At 53.0% G+C, this 19,381-nt stretch overlaps 1 protein-coding gene across 1 annotated transcript; it reads right to left on the bottom strand.

The window, feature by feature from the left end:
• Positions 1-619: 619 nt before the first annotated feature.
• Positions 620-18,881, bottom strand: DUOX2 (dual oxidase 2). Its single transcript, XM_030281406.4, is given in 36 exon segments — positions 620-1,463; positions 1,897-2,025; positions 2,135-2,290; positions 2,485-2,643; positions 2,789-3,021; positions 3,148-3,301; positions 3,509-3,636; positions 3,765-3,814; positions 3,932-4,031; positions 4,249-4,479; positions 5,289-5,467; positions 6,224-6,319; positions 6,747-6,816; positions 7,064-7,239; positions 7,455-7,548; positions 8,147-8,372; positions 8,785-8,970; positions 9,165-9,367; positions 9,962-10,075; positions 10,275-10,412; positions 11,175-11,293; positions 11,453-11,619; positions 12,055-12,218; positions 12,388-12,490; positions 12,843-12,930; positions 13,139-13,235; positions 13,355-13,415; positions 13,506-13,672; positions 14,209-14,410; positions 15,479-15,666; positions 16,297-16,461; positions 17,869-17,952; positions 18,658-18,735; positions 18,738-18,778; positions 18,780-18,829; positions 18,831-18,881. Coding segments are annotated over 36 exon segments (4,758 nt in total). The 5' UTR covers positions 18,870-18,881; the 3' UTR covers positions 620-1,340.
• Between the last annotated feature and the right edge of the window lie 500 nt (positions 18,882-19,381).

Raw genomic sequence — 19,381 nt, forward strand, 5'->3', positions numbered from 1 at the left:
TGATGTGGCCAAGTTAATCCTGGCAGAGATGGAAGGCCCCAAGTCCATGCTGAATTTTACAGGGATGAGACATATCCCAGGGGAACTTTCTGTAGTGGGAAGAAGTGGTCAAAATATGTGCCCAGCACATTGCCATGCTGGGAGGAACTCCATTGGCATGGCTGAGGATTCACTGGCCATCCCGACTCCTGTCCTGTGGGGATCCCCATTGGCATGGCTGGAAGGCCAGTGGCCATTGCAAGATTGGTCTTACTGGGAAATGGAAACTTGTAGTCTTGGGGGGCTGTTTAGCATCCCAGGGTCTGGAGTTATTCCCACATCTCAGCCTGGTTGGGTTCCTTGTCTGATCTGGTCCTCTATCAGGTCTTGCTGGGGGCACTGACACTGCAGGGGCATTGCTGGGGGCAATAGGTCTGGTGAACATAATCAGTGGGGCTGTGCCTGTAATCCCCCACCCTCAACTCCGTGCATGTCACCACTGCAGGGGAAACTCTCCAACTTGGCCCATTTTCCAGTGGGCTGGAGTTAATGCTCTGTGCCAGGAGCAAGGCCAGCTCTATGCCACAAGTATTACAAGTCTCCAGGTGACCAAGACCCAATTACAGGAGGCAAGAAAGTGTTTTAAGACTTCAATCAGCTTTATTTGAGCTCAACCACAGCCTGCAAAAGTAGCAGTGATGCAAAGCCAGGCATTATTTAAACAAGTAGAACTGATTCCTGATTGATGGAGAAAAAGCCAATGCAAACACAACTAAGGCCTTATGCAAACCCAGGGAAGGCTCAGAGAGTTAACAAGCAGGCACTGAAGAGTATGTGAGGAGAGCTGTTTTGAGAAGAGGGTTAGCAGGAAGCTTGCTGACTCCTCACCCCATCTGTTCACCACATGGGTCTTGGAACAAAGTGCTGTGAATTCAGGTTGTGCAGGCACCGAGCTGCTCCCCAAAGGTGGTCAGAGCCATTCCCTGAGTCCCCCAGCAGAGCAGAAGCTCTGTCTTGTGCGTTTAAGGGGGCAAAGCTGGGTTTAACTCAAACTGGGTTTTCTTGCCTGGGACACACCAGCATGATCCTGGGCATGGGGCTGCAGGGATGTATGGATGGTAGCAGGGGTCAGGGCTTCACAATGGGGCCATGTAGGGCAGTGCTGGGATGTCAAGGCTTTACTAGCACACCAGTTTCTGCTGTGTGGGTCCCAGTATCCCTGCACTCTGCTGTGGATGGTTTTCACCTGGGGAGGGTGCTGGGTGGGAGCCTGGGACAGTGGCCACTGGAAGTATTGCTGCTAGGTGCTGGGGTGAAAAAAATGCAGCTGTAGCCAGAGGGTGGAACAGTGTGGGGTAGGGTCAGAAGTTCTCATAGTGATGTGCAAAGTAGGTCTGGTCCTTCTTGTTCATCTGCCGGCAAGCCTGCTCCACACTCTTGGTCATCCCGGGTGGGCCACAGCTGAACACCCCAATCTTCCGCACCTTGGGAAGGAGGGAGCAAAAGGGGTCAGACTGCAGCACCAGTTCTCCCCACAGTCCAGCCCCCCTTGCTCTCTGATAGCTTTGGGCATGGATGCTGGCTGAGCAGTCTGTCTCAGCCTCCCCCAGGCTTTTGGGGAGGTTGTCACATTCCCATGGAGCTGCCAGGGCCATGGAGGAAGGATGGGAACCCCTCAGCTCAGGTCAGTGGTTGCAGCCAAGGTCCTGCAGTAGCAGTAGGTGTTTGGCTGGTATGGGGCATTGCTGATTCCTGCAGCTCAGCCTGGCTCCAGATGGCAAACGGGATTCATTCCCCTTCTGCTCTGTTCTTGGTGCAGATGCCACTGAGGTCCCCAGGACCTTGGGGACAGGCAGGGACCAGTCCCCCATAATGGCCAGTGGTTGCATCTCCTCCTGTCCCCGGGCAGGCACTGACCTCAGGGTGCACCTCCTGCAGCGAGCTGAAAAAGGGCACGAAGGGAGGGCGCCCAAAGTGGGTGATGGAGCGCAGCCCCGTGAACAGGCTCTTGTTCAGCACCTTCTGGAAGTGCCGCTCACAGATGTACTGAAAGAGAGATTGGTGCACATCAGATCGCCCAGCACAGCCCAGCGTGGCCCTGCAGAGCCTGGCATGGCATGGCCTGGCATCCTCCCCCTTGGGTGTCCAGGCTCACCAGCATGGTGGTGCGCAGATCAAACTTCTCAGCCAGCTGTGTGATGTAGATGTGCACAGAGACCAAGTTGTTCTTGTCTGATTCTTCCACCTCCCGGATGATGTCGGTCAGCCACTCAAACTGCCGCTGCGTGCGCGTCACCCAGATGAAGTAGATCTGTGGCACATTGGAACGAGGCCCGTAGTGGGACCAACATCCTTATGAATATCTATGGACTCCACAGAGGATTTTACCCCAAAGACACCAGCAGCAGCAGGAGGCATCTCAGAATCACAAATCAATTAGGTTGGAAAAGATCTCTGGGATCGAGTCCAACCTCTCAGGAGGGCTTGTCTTTCAGACGCTCTTACCTTCTTACACAGCAGCTTGGAGTTTATGGATGACTTGAAGACAAGGTCCTTGAGAATGGATGCGAAGGGTGTCACCCCGATGCCTCCTCCCACCAACACCGACACCTCAAACTTGTTCCACTCCTGGTGGCCCTCTCCAAAGGGCCCATCCAGGTAGAGCTGGAAGGGAGTCAGCTGTTAGCAGAAGTCTCTGCTTGCCCAGATCTTGGAAGCCCTCAGGGTTGGAGAAGTGCCTCACACTTGGCACAACCCATTGACAGGGTGCTCTTGTGTCCCCATGGGTGACATCCTGTGCAGGGCTCACCTTGGGCAGTGTGCCGAGCACGGCCAGGTTTTTGGGAGAGTAGAGTTCCCGCAGACGGGTGGTCCAGGGCCCGACAGCGCGGATGTGCAGGCTCAGCGTGTCGTCGTGTGGGGCCGAGGTCAGTGTGAAGGGGTGGTACTCGGTGGTGCCCAGGCCCACGCAGGCGATGCGCACCCACTGCCCAGACTTGTAGTCAAAGTCCAGTGGGCGCTGGAATTGCAGGTGTGTGACACCTGTGGGGAGATGGGAGGGGACTCCGTTAAGTTGGAGATGTTGAGGAGTTGATGTTCCTGCATCGCTGCAGCCCCCGATGCTCTTGCGAGGAGCCTGGTGCTGTGTGGCCAGGGATGTTGTGGTACCTGAGGGTAGGAGCTCGGCTTTCACCACACTGATCTCCACCTTCTTCCTGCTCAGGCTGTACAGCTTGTCTGCACTGTAGATGAGAGCTGGGATGATGAAGTAGATGTAGAAACGGGGCTGCTGGATCAGTGCGTAGCTGCCATGGATGATGACCTGCACAGGGAGCAGAACCTTTAGCAAGGCGAGCCATCACCCCAGGGATGATTTGGTGGCAGCTCAACAGCAGCGAGGAGGCAGGACTCGGGCTACCATCTCCCTTGGGACTACCCCAAGCTATTCCATCTCATCAGCTGCACTGACTTCACCTACAGGCTTGCAATGCATCAGCACCATCCCTCCTTTCCAGCCCAAATCCTTTACCAGGATGTAGAGCAGCATGTAGAGGTGGTGAGTGATCCAAAAGCCCTGGAAGCTGACGCGCCGGAAGTGGTGTGTGGCAAACACGTACATCACAGCAAGGACCACGAGCAGCAGCACTCCTGTCATGCCTGAGAGGAAGAATTGAGAGGCCCTGTGGGGGACACCAGGGCAGCCCCACAGGGGCTCTGACTGGACTGGGCAGGAGGCTGCCCACCCTGGACACAGGTGTGCAGGTCTGTCTGCTAGGTGTTCTCACCTGGAATAGTCTGGAAGAACCACCAGTAATACTTCTGTGGGAGCTGTGACCTGGAGGAGGACAAGAGATTGCACCGTGGAGTGACCAGAATGAACTAATGGTTTCCATTTTCATTTCTGTCCATGCCCATGACACACTGTCTGGACTCTGCTTCAACTTCCACGTACCCATCATTTGTAAAGACAGTGGAGAAAAGGCAGGACAGCACACTGAGAGGTGTGACTGAGAAGATGTAGACGTTCACTATGTGACCTGCAGTGTGGAGCACTGTAAGAGACAAAAATACAGAGGAAGAAGCATCGCTTGATGTGGATGGAGATGTGTCAGACTCTGCTGATGTCCCCAGGGACCCGGAGATTCCACCTCTTCTGTAGTGCAAGGCATCCATGGCTCTGCAAGGTCTTGAAGCTTCTGTCTGGTCCTGCCATGGCATGATAGGCTGGTCCTCTGCTTGTGGGTGGCAATCCCCCAGCAGCCCACCTACCTGAGAAAATCAGGGCTGCCATGGCAATCCAGCGGTGGAAGTCGACGGCGGCATCAAAGGGGATGAAGTGATTGAGGAAGGTCTCCCGCAGGACGGTGATGAGGTTGCGGCACATGGTAAGCAGGATGTAGGAGTACATGAAGGAGATGGAGGCAGCTGATCCCCGGGAGATGATGATCCCCACAAAGGTGGTCTGTGTAATTCCAGTGCTGGGAGATGCGAAGGCGTAGTCTGGGGAGAGAGAGCAGAGGGGATGTCACGTGCCCAGCACCAAGGGCCAGCAGCCTTCCTGAAACAAGGGGACAGCCACCTCTGTGGCTCCACCAAAAACAGGACACCAGGGAGGAGTTTGTGTGGGGAAAGGGGCACAATGACCCAGAACTGCTGGATGACAGGGTGTCTTTGGAGATCCAAGGAGGAGAATGTCTACCTGGGAATCTGCACCTTGGGACTGTGGCCTCAGTCGGGGAATCCAATATAGGGGGTGTTCATAAACTGGAACAAGTCCAGTGGAGACCACTGGAGCTGGAGTGGGACACCATAGAGCTATGTCTTTGCAAGGGAAAGGCTGAGGGAAATAGGCTTGTTCAGGCTGGAGGAGATGGGTCAGGGAAGCTGGCTGTCTGCAGCCATCTCATGGGTGCACAGAGCAAGTCTTTCTCAGGGAAGCACAGTGGAAGGATGTGAGGCAAGAGCATGAGTTTCACTGTAGAAAACTCAGGTTTGAATTCTTGAAATCCTTCACAGGGAGGACAGTCAAAGCCAGCACATGCCCAGCAAGGCGATGGAATCTCCAGCCCCGGAACTCTTCACACCTTCTCTAGATAAGGCTTTCAGCAGCCTCATTCAGCTTTAGAGAAGGGTTTTCTCTGAGGAGGGTATTGACTCATACCCTTCCAGAGATCCCTTCCAACCGCAGTGATCCTTTGGGACCTTCAGTCCAGGGGAGGACTGACACTGTTGCCCAAAGCTGTACCAGGCAACCACCAGCGTTGGGTCACGAAGCCCATGCCCCACAGCAGGGCAGGGTGGGCACTCACAGTAGGCTCTCTCGGCAAAGACGCCGGCGGTGATGGCGGAGAAGAGGATGACACAGACGATATGGCGCCGGTAATTCTCAACGAAGCGCTTGAACTCCTGGATCTTCTGCTGGACTCTGCTCCTCTCAAACTTCTTCCGTTGTGCTTCTGTGTACAGATGCAGCTGGTACTGGTTCGCCCTGGCAAATACAGGAGTGCTGGTGTCACCATGAGGTTTCCCTGGCAAGGAATGGCTCAGGGCCCAGGTTTGGGTTTCCACTCGAAGCACCCCTGCACATCAGTGACAGGGGCGACCTGTAGAGCACAGCATCAGAGGGTGATCTCAGGTCAGCCTGCTCTACAATGCCTTCAAAAGCTGGTAGCAAACATGGGGGCAGTGACTCACAAACTGTAGATGAGAGCTGTAAAAGAAAATTTCATAGTAATATTCAACCATCAAAAGATTATCCACAAAAGGGGAATTTCCTTAATTGGTACAATTAAGGCAAACCAAGATATTCTGGCCATCAGTAACAGCAGCTGAATTTCCTTGAAGAAAATCTTGCTGCTGCCACAGCAGGGAGGACCAAATTCTCTACTGCAGCTCTTGTTGGCAGCCCAGGTGAACCAGCAGCAGCCCAAGAAGCAGAGGAGCACAAGCAGGAACAGTCAGACAAGACTCCCCTCTAAAAGCCACTATGCCAACCTCTGGAGTTAGCCACTTCATTTGTTTGGAGGTTTTTTTTTGTAGAGGCACATCACTCAGATCCAGCTATGGCACTGTCCTGCCAAGATGGGATTCTTCCTGTAGCTCCTTGGCCAATGAGTGCCTCCTTGGAGCAGTGACATTTGACTGGAGGGCTATCCAGTCTGACATGGAGATGTGAGAAATAGCAAACAGGATATAGCAAATAGCAAACCCGAGCCCCAGAGGCACAGACGGCGAGGGGACTCACTTTCTTCCTGGTCTCTTCCTCAGTTCTTGGCCTTTTCGCTCCATGTAGTGACTCACAGTGTCCAGATTTGAGTCTTTCTTCTCCTCTGAGATGATTCTGTGGAAATAGAGCTATGTCTAGCCCAGAGTTCTATTTGCTAGAAGTGCTTGCCAAAATTTTCCCTTTTCTCCACTTCCCATCTCAGGCTTAGCTGGGAGCATGTCCAGCTCTTTTCTGCAAGCCTGCCTGCATTAACTCCAATTGCTCATGGTCTGGATACACTCCAAGATAACCCCTCCATCAGAAGAGCAGTGCAGGACTCCCATCTCCACAGAGGATGCAAGAGGGCTCTGAGGAGGCAATTCCTCCCTTCTGGCTGTGCCTGGGAGAAGGACAGCAGCCCCACTGCAGCACCACTTCCCCAGCGCTGGGAGTCCCAACGTCTGCTGGGAGCATTTGTTGGAAAGCTTGGGGTGGAGGATAGATGTGAGCCAGGGCAGCAAGAGATGGAATAGCAACAGCAATACCAAGGAAGGGAGCTTACCCTTTTGGCTCATTCTTTTTTATGAAGGAGGCACAGTTGTGCAGATTTTGCTTGGAGACCTCAGGGATACCTTAGAGGAGACGAAAGGACAAACAGCCATTTAGAAGGTGCAAGACAAAGTTTAGGACTCTCCTGTGGGCAGAGAAAAGCTCTGAACTGACCCCAACAGGTCTCATATGAAGCAACAGCTGATGCCCCATTACTGCAGTTGAGGTGGGCAGTCTGATGGGCCAGAATTTAAGAGTTCCATATTGGGTGCTGCCCATTGCCTCCAGCCTTGCAGGACCTGGGGCATCCCAGTGCTCGTACCTACTGACCTTTGACGCAGAGCTGGGTGAGCCGAAGCTCGTTGTCGTGGTCCCGCAGCATGTAATGGAAATTCTCCCATGTCAGCTCATCCCTGTCCTGAAAACCCGAGGCCTGGAACATGCACTCGGTCACCTGCTCTGCCTGCTCTCTTGACAGGCAGTTGTTGGAGATCTCAATGAAGGACCTGGAGCGAGGAGGTGAGATGGGAACAGCAGCTGAGTCCCTCAAATAAGACAGAGCAGAGTCCCAGACCAGTTTCGTGAGAGAAATAGGCTCTTGATTGCAAGTGTGGAGTCCATGGTGCACAGAAGCACAGAAAGTGGGAGCTGCTTCTGAAGACATATGTACGTTGTGATATATAAACATTGTGAAGACATTAGGAGAAAGGAGGGAGAGTACCTGAGCATCCTCAGAAACTCCTCCTTGGAGAGGAACCCATTCTCATCAATGTCATACATCCTGAACATCACCTTGGACTTCTCCTCTGGGGACCCTGGTGGGGAGAGGAAGAGGCACAGTAAGAACAAGATCCTATTTTCATCAACAAAGGTGATTTCATATGTTGTTTTTGAGAGTCTGGAACCTGCAGCAGTGAAGCCTCACCCTTCCACTTGACTTTCTCAAGTGCAAGGTGAAATATTGGGTAGACACACATTTTTTCTTGTGCATTATTTTTCAAAGTCAGTGTGTTTCTGAAGAGCAATGATTTTTCTGGGAGTTGTTTTGATTGAATCTGGCATTTAACACCTCCACCTATGAATCCCCCATTCAGGGATCATTTAGGGAGAATAAGATATCAGACACAGTTGCTATGATCTCCCAGGTACAGGATGCACAGACCCTTCAGGAGAAAGGGCTGACATGTCTGTGGTGGTGGAAGACAGCTCCTCTCATAAACCATCTTCCAGAAAATGTAATTACATTGTCATGCCCCATAACCCAAGCTGAAGCTGTGCTGACTGAAGGAAATTTTAATCTGTAGCAGTGTCTACATGTTGACCTGCTGGATGACTCTTGTCCTCCACTCTGACAGAGCCTAGAAACAGGTCCAAGGGCAGCAGATGGAGGCATTAACCAGCTACAGCTCCCACCTTTCATGAAGACCACCAAGATGTCCAGGAACTCCCGAAAGGAGATGTAGCCATTGCCATCTTTGTCAGCCAGGGAGAACATGGACTCCACGAACATGGAGTGCTCTTTGAGCCCCAAGGCTTCAGCAAACTCAGCCCTGCTCAGCTCACAGGTAAGAGACTCCTTTGCCTTCTGTGAAGATTCAAAGCTGAGCTCCCCGGCATCGGATCTGTCGATTTCCAGCACCTGCAGGTTGTGCCCCACAAAAGAAATGCTGTGAGTGATGGCAGAGCAGAAGGCTGGTGTTTCCTTTCTGACCTAAGACTGGTGGCTCCCTGGCACGAAATGCATGGCAGATACCACGGAGAAAGTCCTGCATCCCTCCTACACAATGTGACTTTTCACATTCCACATGACTGACCACTCTGGAGACCTTTTACATCACCCAATAATCTCTTTGCCACTTCAGACACTTGTATCACTGCAGGAGGTCTCCCTTTGTCTTCTGCAAACAAAAACGTATTTCCTGGAAGTATTGGCAGCTTCCTTGTGTGTGATTTACCAGCTCTTTCAGAAAGCACCAGCCCCATTGTTCATTGCTTAATCAATACAGAAATACCTTCCCCCATGCATCAGGGCTTGCTACACCTCTACACACCTGAGCAAACAGGTGCCTGAAGAAAGTCTCTAGAATTTGTTTTCTCTGCTCCTGGGTGACTGCCCGTTTCATCAGGCTCTGCTCCTTCATCTCAGACAGATGCAGGTCAAATCTGCTCTCCTTCAAGAAGTCTCCTAGCTTCCCAAGAAAGATGCTCCTCTCGGCCTCCTCACTGAAGAGCAGCACCTACAAAGGACCCAGAGACTGGCTGTGATCATCAGAAGCTCAGCTCCACGGTTTTTGCTGGACCTGGTGTTTGTCAGGTGGCCACAACCTCCCTTAAAGGCCTTGCACTGCTCCCAGTGCCCCCAGCTGAGTGGTGCAGAAGACTGTGGAGGGTCCAGGGGAAGGTGTCATAACCCAGGCACCATTGTACTTACCAGGTCGTACTCCTTGGGGCTCTTCAGGAGCAGAGCTTTGTTCCCTTTGTTGTTGGAGAGGATCACCTCCACTCTTTGGTGGGCTTTCAGGTTGATGCTCCGGAGCACAGATCCTCTGCTATCCAGCACTTTGAGCACTTTGTCAGCTTGGAGCTGAATGTAGACGGGACAATTGTCTGTCTTGGGCCCATGCCACTCCATGGCTGGTGGGAGAGAGCACAGGAGTCAGCTGGAAAGTACCTACTCATCTCAGAACCTCTTTCACTGAGAGGCAGTTTGGGAGTGATTTCATGACCAGAAATATCTTAAAGGAATAATGATGATCTCCTAACTGCAGAGCTCAAGCACAAGGACACAGAGGGAATGCAGACTATGGAGCAGGGAGGCAGGATTTTTCCAGTGTGCAGAGCAAGGAGATACTGTCCCTGTCCTGAAGCTACTGGTGTGATTGCTCTACACAGGTTTCCTTCAGGCAAGGTCTGATCTGGGGAGGACTGGAATTAGAAGGGCATTGGATGACTCAGCTTGGAAGGGACTCAGGTTGGAAGGGTATCTTGCCCAACCTCCTGCCCAAAATAGGACCAGCCACAGATCATTCTGCTCAGTGCTGTATCTGGTCAGGTTTTGGATAGGATGGTCTACCAAGTTCTCTGGGCTCTCTGTTCCACTCCTTGACTATGCTCCTGGGGAAACAATTCCTCCTTACATCCCAGCTGGGTATAAGCCCTGCCTCAGAGTGTGCCCTGACTGCAGCAGCACCAGCAGATGCCACCGTAGGGTTGACAGGGCCACCTCACCATGTATGGCCTCGCCGGACACTTCCCTGCGCACGCTGGTGCCCTGCTTCTTCTGCAGCTTCTTGAAATCTCTCTTGCGGAAAGCGGCAACAACCCAGGCAACAAACAGAGTCACTGTGGACACATGGGAGAAGGAGGCATGAGAGATCACACAGCTCCTTTCCCCTTTTGGCTCCCTCCTGGTGCCCAAGGAGCCTGCCAGCTCAAGCAGCTCCAGCTGGGAGGTGCTTTGTCCATGGGCACTCAGCCCCTTTCTCTGGTGGAGAGGTGGAAGAGGAGGAGAGTGGCAGGAAGAGGAAACAGAATGACAAACCCAGGGGCAGACAGCAGAGGACAACAATGATGATCCCGAAGCCTGTGCCACTGCCTGAAAAGTAGTCCAGCACCATCATGGGTGTGCAGCTGGCCAGGTGTTGAGCTGTCAGCTGCTGGGGCTGGGGACATGGGTCACCTGCAAGGGGGAAACAGGCTGTGAGTGTCATTGACCTTGTACCCAGCTCACCTGCATCACCCCGGGAACCTCTGCATTAAACTATTGATGGGGTTCATGGCTGAGTGACCCAGCACTGCAGAATTGGGGTGCTTGATTTAAACTCCAAATCTTGGAGACGGCCTTTGGGTTTGGGTTCAACTTTTGCCTGCCACAGCAAACCAAGCACAGAACTGGACTCAAGTGCTCTGGAGGTTCAGCACCATCACCTCTCCTGTTGGGGTGGGCTGACCAAGAGGCACCCTGGGCCGTAGCAATCTAGGGCTCAGAGCCTCCACTCATCTGGATGCTGCAAATCCAGGAAGTCCTCCTGGTGTGATTAAAAGGAACACACACCAAGGGAACAAAAGCACCTTGCAAGGTCTGGAATGTTGCCCAAATGAAATGCTTACAGTACATGGGAAGAGTGTGGCAAGATTCCAAGAGGAAAAGGCATTTTGCCAAACAGTAATATGCATTTTCCTCTTGGGATCATGCCCGCACTACAGGCCCCGTTCAATATCTGCAACATGCATCAACGTCTTGCTCACAAGCAAGCCTTGCATTCTGTGCCCATTTTGCTGGTCTAGGGTCATAGCAGGTGTGAGGCTTGAGAAACTCCAAACCTGATGTGTTCCCTGTGTCATTTACTCACCTGCTGTGTCACTGGGATGGATCTGTTTTCCTTGCTGCCTTCCTGGAGCCATTCCCTCCCTGTGCCCTCCCATTGCAGGGTGCACTCACCCACTCTCCAAACGAACACGTGGGGCTGGAGGTCTGTGGATTTGGCATGGGTGACAGAAGTCAGGACGCTGTGAAAGGTGGTGTTACGGATCTCCCCGATTTCCTCCTCTGTGAACAGCCTGAGGAAAAGGACGTGGAGACAAGTGGTTGCCCCAGGTGTCACTGACCAGCAGCAGGAGCAAACTGAGGAAGATGGAGGATGCTTTTTCCTCCAGCCCCAGTTTTCATGTGTTACTGGGGTTTGCAGAGCAGCTGCCAGATAGCGACAAGGCCATTACCCATTCTTGGTGTTTTCAAACCAAAACCTGTCGCCATCACGCAGGCGCAGAAACTGTTCCAGGATGATGGTAGAGAAGAGGGAGCCATCAGCCTCCAGCATGCCTCCAGGGAGCAGCTCCAGCCCTGCCATGTTGTTGCCATACAGGGCAGCGACCTTCTGCAGGACCTGGTGAGAAACCCCCAGCACACATCTGTGAGCACAGGGAATTCTGCCAGGGCATCAGAAAGTGTTGGCAAACCTTAGGAGTGTAAGGAGTGTGCATTTCCCAGGCATCACACATATCTATGGACTGGGAGGATGCTGAGCCTCACACAGCCTCGAGCTCATGGCTTGAACTTGAGCAACGGAGCATCACTCCCAGGGCATCTCAGCTCTAGGAGGAGCAGCATGCCTGGTGGCACAGGAGTGTAGCACTGGGGCAGGATGGTTTATTCATGCCATGTAATTACACAGTTACCCCCCTGCAGGCATGAAAGTCAGCCAGGGCAGGACATGCACTGATCTCCCTCCCTGTGATGCTGCAGGATTCAGCTCCTGCCTGGAATGTCCCATCATTCTTTGGCTCACATACTTTCCTTGCCCAGAATGGTTCCTTGTTACCTGTGGCTCCAGGTGTGGGGCAAGGTTTGACCAGTTTTGGAGAGGTTTCAACCCAAAATGCTGCCGGACTTGGTTATAGGTTGGCAGGCCAAAGTCTCGCCCACGCTGAATCCAGCTGGCCACGTAGTCAGTGCGGGAGTACTTCAGGGGCCCATACCAGTGATCTGTGGGTGGACATGTTTCATGTGTCCTGTAGCTCTCTGCACCTTCATTAAAGAGGCTGAAGTGCGTGGCTGGGAGCTGATGAAGGCAATGGGACCTGTCTCCCCAGCTTGCCCCCAGCACAGCCTCAGGCATGGGGGTCCCCCCGCAGGGCACAGCTGCAGTACAGACCTTGGAGATCTTCCACCATAATGTTGTCCTCCTGCTCTGCTATCTGTGAGCTCATCCCCAGCAGGAGGCTGTCCACATCTTCTGCCTGCCGCAGCCCAGGGCTCTGAGAGGCATGGGAAGAGCAAGTGATTCCTCTTGCACAAGGGAGGACAGAAAGCAGCCCCACAACCCTGAACTGGTGCCCCCAGGGGTGCAGGATCATGGCATACGGGAATCAGGGACCTCTTCCAGGCTTGTTTTCTCCACATCAGGTCAGCCTCGAGGTCTGATCCTGACACAGCTGAAGGCTGGGGTTGCTGGATGGGGAGGATCTCTCACCCCTTGTCTGGCTGTCATGCTCTGCACCAAATTTCCCTTACAGACCCCTGAGGAGTACCCCATAACACAGAGCTAGGGATGAAGCCCCCTGGCCAGCCTGCCACATCCTCAGGACCCCCGTGCTCCTTTCCCTGCACCTTTCTGCTCCAGTAGCTGTTGCAGAGCCGCACTGCTGGGAACGAGCCGCCGGAGACAGACACGTTCTGGAACCGGCACCTGGTGTCTCTGGAACAACAGAGCAGGACTGAGCCCACAGCCCCGAGCCAGGGCTGCCTGGAGCTGTCAGGGCTTGGCTGTCTCAGCTGAGAGCAGGACATGGGGAAGGGACAGAGACCATCCCAACAAAGACCATTCCCAGCCACCAGCCCAGTTTGGGCATCCCCTCCCCTGACACAGGCACTGCAGTCCTGTAGTCCTGCCAGGCTGCTCCTACCTCTTGTAAACACCTGGAGGCACCATGGTGGCCAGGAATTGCCCTGCAGCTGCCACGAATTCAGGAGAGAGGCTGGGGTCCAGGTGCTGCTGGTAACCTGTGGGTGGGGAAGTAACCAGGCTGGAGGGAAAAGGGGCCAAGCTCCCTGTCCCTCCCCACCCAGCAGCTCCCCCAGCCCCCTCCCCCTGCTTCCAGCACTGCCTGCCTACCCCTCACCTTGGTACTCCGGGACCCGTGTGCCCAGCAGGGTCGGCAGCCACTCGTACAGAACAATGCTCTAGGGAACAGGGAAGCTGGGTCAGGGCCAGAACCATGCAAGGTCTTGGGGGTCCCAGCAGAGCTGGGGGGTCCCATCCCCATCCCTCACCTGGAAAGTGGCGATGACCCTCTTGCGAGCGTGCTGGAAGAGATCCTCATCGGACCAGGCAGGATGCTCCTGGGCCAGTGCTGTGGCCAGATGGTTGTGGTAGCGAAACCAGGCGATGCTCTCAGCCTGCAGGAAGGGGTTCTCATTCCCCCAGGCACTCCCCAGGTCTGCAAGAGCCATCATGACCATCAGTGGGGCATGTCTCCACTGGGTCTAGCCTTGCCCATGGCTGGAGGAGCACACCCAGCCCTGTGGATCCAGCCCAGTGTCCCCTTGTCCCCTCACCCTTCCTTCCTCCCCAGGCAGACCAGCAACCTGGGACAGTGAGAAGCAGTACTGGGCCCCCAGCACGTTGGGCAGGTGAAGAATTCAAAGCAAGCTGAGTGGGTTTGTATCAGCAGCAGCCCTTTTCCCCAGAGGAGTTCAGCTGGGACCAGAGCTGGTGTCTGACATTGCTGCCTGAGCATGTGGCCTCTGGAGTTTCTGGTGTGTCCTTGCTGGGATGTCTTCACTGGGGCTGAAATCTTCCACCCCCTTGGGAAACTGCCTGCTCTCCCCCAGCCCTCCTGACCCATATATCCTGCCTCCCTGCATCTTCTGCCCTTTTCCCTTTCCTGGGATCCATTTTGGGCTCAGCTCCAGGGACCCCCTGCTCCCAATCAGGGATGAAAAACGATTGGAATGCCACCAATGCCACCATTACCGTAGATCCCTTGGGGACCGCCCTGTCCTGTGGATGGATCCAGTGCCTTCCACATGGGAACCCTCCCGTCTGTCTGCCTCGGGAGGCTCCCGTTGGGCCCTGATGCCAGCTGTCCCCCCAGGAAGCTCCTCAGGGCATCGCTCCAGGAGTGTGAGGGGCCGTAGATGGAGCTGCCATCCAGCCAGCCCGTCATCTCGTTGGTCTAGGGCAGGCACAGGGAAGAGGCATTAACAGGTGCCAGGATTTCACTGGAAAAGTGTAAAAAAGAGGTCTGGAAAGCCCCAGTCTGCCTCTTTTGCTCTTGCAAATCAGTCTGTTTTAACCCTATTTTATTTAACAAGAACCCTCAGGAAGCAAATAAATACACAGAAAATTATCTGTGCAAACTTCAGGAATTAGTGCCAGGTAGAGGAAAAGATCAGGTACAGGCTTTTCAAAAGTACATTTGGGATTATTTTTCCTCCAATTATTTTGACTATGTCCAGAAGCAGACATCTGTGAGTCCCTCTGTAGGCTGGAATGGGCTAAACCCATCTCTGGGGAAAGTGGGAACAGCAGAGCTTTCCCCTCTGGTCTCACAGCAGCAAGTCCCACTGTCCTGTAAGCATGTTGAGTATCTCCCCTGCCGAATGTTTGCATGGAAATATACTTTTTATTCTGAAAACATGGTGGAGTTTCCAAACGTTTAAGCTTTTAAATGTTGATAAAAACAGGACTTGCTAAACTGGTCTCTTCGGGGTTTGTCGTGTGAAAGGTTCAGGGGGGTATTTCACTTTGGTGATTTTGGCTGGGAAGATCTCCAGCATGAAAGAAATCTGGGGAACACAGGCAGAACAGCAAAATCCAGAGAAACTGGGGGAAAACCTGGATTTATTTTCCAAAATAACTGAAATTCAGGGAAGCACCACAACTTTGTGGCAATGCCAGCTCAGCTTTGTGATACGTTATTAAAGGTAGGACTTGGTGCCTTAAACAATGTGCAACAATTAACTGATCTAATTACCTTATCTTTGTTCAGGAAATGCTTTGACCCTGGGCAATCACTAGCATTGCTCAGAGTGAAACCTGGAAGTTGACTTTGAGTTTATTTCAAACACTTGAGAGGTGATTCAAACACTTGTTTGGTTCAAACACTTGAGAGATGTGTATTTTTAGGGATGTAATAGTGCTCTCCTTTTATTTTTGCAAGTTATCTTGGCTGCTACAGACCCTGATGGCGGGTGAGGGAGAATTTAGATGGAAGGCACAGAGCAGAGGAAGCCAGACCTACCTGTTCCCGGGGGTTGTTGGGGCTCTGCCCCGTCCCTGCTGCCCAGTGGGTGCGCTGGAAGGGCAGGACCACATCTCCAGTGCCGGCAGGGTCAAACACAGGGTCTCCAGAGGGGATGTGGATGTTGAGGAACTCAGCAGGGCAGCCGGGTTTCTCTGCCTCCAGGATGTCCGAGAGCACATGGAAACCTGACAGACACCAAAGCATGGTCAGCTGCTGCCAGGACTGCTGCCAGCCCCTGGAGCAGGACACCAGGGAGGGCAGCTGTGGGTAGGCTGAGGGGACCACCATGTGCAGCAAGGGTGACCCAGGCCAGGTTGAACAGGGCTTGAGAAGAAACCTGGCCTACTGGAACAAGATGACCATCAGGATCCCTTCCATCCCAGACATTCTGGGATGCTATGATTTCCCAGAGACAGACATCTCCAGGCCTGGAGACTCCACTGAGCTCCTGGGAGACTGAAAAAACTGCTCCAACTTGCAGCAGTTTAGCCCAGCACGGCTCTTATCGTGTCTGTCCGGTGTTTTCGCCGTGGGGCAACTCCACTGCTAAAAGAAATGAGGAAGTTCCCAACGGACAAATATCAGCACTTGGGTCAACTGGCGAAGGTCACCAAAACTCCACAGGAACTCTCCTTGCCAGACAGTGCAGTGGTAAACTCGTACCCAAGGCTTTGTGGGTCTGACATCCACATGTGAGTCTGCTGCGGAGCGCCGGGTGAGGAGCACTCCAACGCATGGCCTTGGGTGTGCGAGAAAACACCATTTTCCCACCCAAACCACCATTTTTGCAGTCGGTGTAGGGCCCCAGGTCTTACCAAAGAAGACAGCCAGCACGGTTGTGTTCCTGCGGGAGGGCAGCCCCGAGGGTCCCCGCGCCACCGCCTTGCTCAGCCGGCGAGCGTTGGGCACGCGGGGCTCCTGCAGCGCCTGGTAGACGCCGTCCGCGTAGTTGGCTGGCAGGAGACGCCGCAGCCTGGCTCCTGCAGCACCAAAAAACGTGGGATGGGTTCTGCGTACCCAAGAGACACAGCCACAGCAGGAACACGCACACTGGGTGTGTGTTCAGGCCCCAGAAGATGAGAGGATAGCACAGGTTCTCAGAGCGGCCAAGTTTTGGTGGCATCGCCCAAAACTTCTTGCAACACTGGAATCAGTACTCTTAAAACCAGGAGGGATCCTCCTCTCTTCCAGTTGTCCTTCTCTTGTCCGTGTGCATTCCTGCTGCCTCCTGGAGGTCTGGGGTGGTGCTCCAGTGGGTAACTGGAGCAGTGTTGAGCTGTCATGTGTAATCCTACACAAGTGTGGTGTTCTCTCCAGCGAGGCAAGTGTGAAGATGAGAGAGAAACACCCTGATTTTGCATGCACTGCTGGTCTCAAAACTGAAAAGCCCAGAGGCAGGAGGTCATTTCTCACTGATTTTGAAAGCCTTGTCACCTGTGTGGTGGGCTCCATTTACTGGAGCTCCCCAGAACTGGGGGAAATCCTGAATTCCTGCCTTCGTTTGTGGGTTAGTTTCCATGTGTTGGTTTCCAAAAGTTAAAGTCTGATCTGTCTACTCTAGAAGAGGAGGACTTGGTCTGTCAGGGCTGGTTTTTCCTGTCAGGCTTTGGTGTTACCAAAGGGCTGGTGACACACACGTCATGTGGGAGAGCCCTTTGGACGCAAAGCTGTGCAGCTGCCACTGCATCTTGTGCCAGTGTGTCACCAGAGCAGTGACCAACCTGCCAGAAATGAGGATTCAGAATCTCCAGTGTTTCAGATAAGATCCTGCCTGATCTGTGCTGGTTCCTGGCTCAAGGACATCTAGAGTTGAGCCCATGGGCTGGCTGTAGGCATGAGGAAACAGTTCACCAACGGCACAGGGAAATCCCGAATGCCTCTCCCAGTACTGACCAGTACATGATATCACCTCTCTGTAGGGCAGAAAATAAAAGGTTCAGCATGCCTGGACCATGAACTCTTCTGCCTTGTGTTGAATCCCTGTTGAACTGCATGTTAATTTTAGCTAAAGATGGTTTTTTGCAGCTCTGGGATCCCTGAACATCACAGAAAAACCTGCTGAAAAGAGCTGAGTCTATTCTGAGATATCTCACAAAGGCACAGATTTGCTCTGGGCCTGATCCAACACCAGCATGACCTGCAGATGGTGCCTGGGCATCAGCAAAACATCAGCAAAAATGCTCAGACATGGGCTGTCTGGCCCCTCCATACCGCTCTAACAGGGCTCTCAGGTGCATCCATTGAGGGCTGTGGGAGGTGGCACTGTTTGCTGACCTGCCTGGTTCGGGCTCAGGTCAGAAAGGTTTCTGTCTCAGCCACAAAGCAAGCCAGATGCCCGAGGGGCAGCTCACCTTGCCCCATCCCACCATTCCCATCCCTGCACTCACCCACGGAGCCATGGCTGTGGTGCAGCAGGTTGTTGTACCAGCCATCGTAGCGCTGCACCTCCCAGGAGATGCTCTCCTGGGCTCCTGCCAGAGACAAGACCCACTTCATGAGCAGCAAGAAAAAAGCATGAAGCAAGCATCACCACTAGAGATTTATATTTATTTGGGATTTTTTTCCCCATATTCTTTCTGAAACTTCCCAATTATGGAGGTTTTCAGACAAGTTTTGCACTCCTTTTGAGGGACAATAGCTAAAATTAGAAACCCATGCTTGTGATCCTGATGTCCCCAGATCAATTTGTGGCCACCACCAATCTAATCCCACAGACATTCCTTTTCTCCTTCTCTCTCCCTGGATCAGAAACCTCTTCTTACTTCTGACTCCTACAATGTCCATGTGAATCAAGGAAATACTTGGTGCTTTTGCATCAGCATCAGCCTTATTTGCTTCATGTTAATTTTTATTGCTAGTATTAGCAGAATAAAAAGTAAAAGTAAAGACTTCCAGCAAACAAGCTGTGTACTCAGCTGCCATGGAGCAGTCTCTCAACCTGCACTTTGCTCCAATTTTTTCTTATCTCCTCACAAACTGCATCATAGAATCATAGAATTTGTGTTGGAAGGGACCATAAGCACCACCTGGTTCCATTCACCCTGCCGTGGGCAGAGACACTTCCACAAGAACAGGGTGCTCTGATATGATGTCCTGTGGGTCAGAGGAAATTCCCCTGAGGAGCATCAACTACCCAGGGTCTCCCCTTGGGTTCCCTTCCCCGAAATCACACTTACTCCCCAAGGTCCACGTTCCCACCAGAACCAGAACCAAACTCAGCATCGTTGCTGCAGGTTGCATCGGCCACTGGGAAGCAGCAACCTGCAAATGGAGAGGAGAGGGAGGGAGCTGGGGGTGGCTGTTCCTGAGGCTGGAAACACGGAAAGACCAAACCTCAGCTCCTTTTTGTGGTTTCTGCTGCTGGGGAAAACCTCCCTGCTGCCATCATCCAAGAGCAGTGCCTGCTAATCTGGGCTCTGGGAAGTTGGCAGGAGTCATGTGAGATCCCCTTATCTTGGGAAAGTTCTGCTGGGATGTGTCAGCTGCCCCGAGAGCACCTTTCTGCTGGAGCAGGACCAGTAGCCCTGCCTTGGGCTATCCCAGTTACAGACTCACAGCTCATCATCTCGTTGTGTCTGCTCCATTACAGAAAGTCCTTCTTTACAGACACAGGCACATTTCAGCTGGAAATTTTCCCTGCATTGACCCATCCAAGCAAATCCTGCTGTGAACAGGATGGAAAAGCTCAGCATACGATCAGACATCCCAAAGTGTGTGTAAGTACTGCAGGCAGAACAACTTGATCCCCTCTGAGCTAACCTGACCAGAGGCCATCCCTCCTGACCAGCCTTTCTCACGATGCTTTACCATCTCCATTTCCACAAAAACCCTGAATCCAGAGCAGATTTCACCTCTGGGAGCTGAACATTTAAAATTCTAGGCAACATCTGGCAGAAGAGT

The sequence above is a fragment of the Taeniopygia guttata genome, chromosome 10, assembly GCF_048771995.1.
Source record: "Taeniopygia guttata chromosome 10, bTaeGut7.mat, whole genome shotgun sequence".
NCBI lineage: Eukaryota > Metazoa > Chordata > Aves > Passeriformes > Estrildidae > Taeniopygia > Taeniopygia guttata.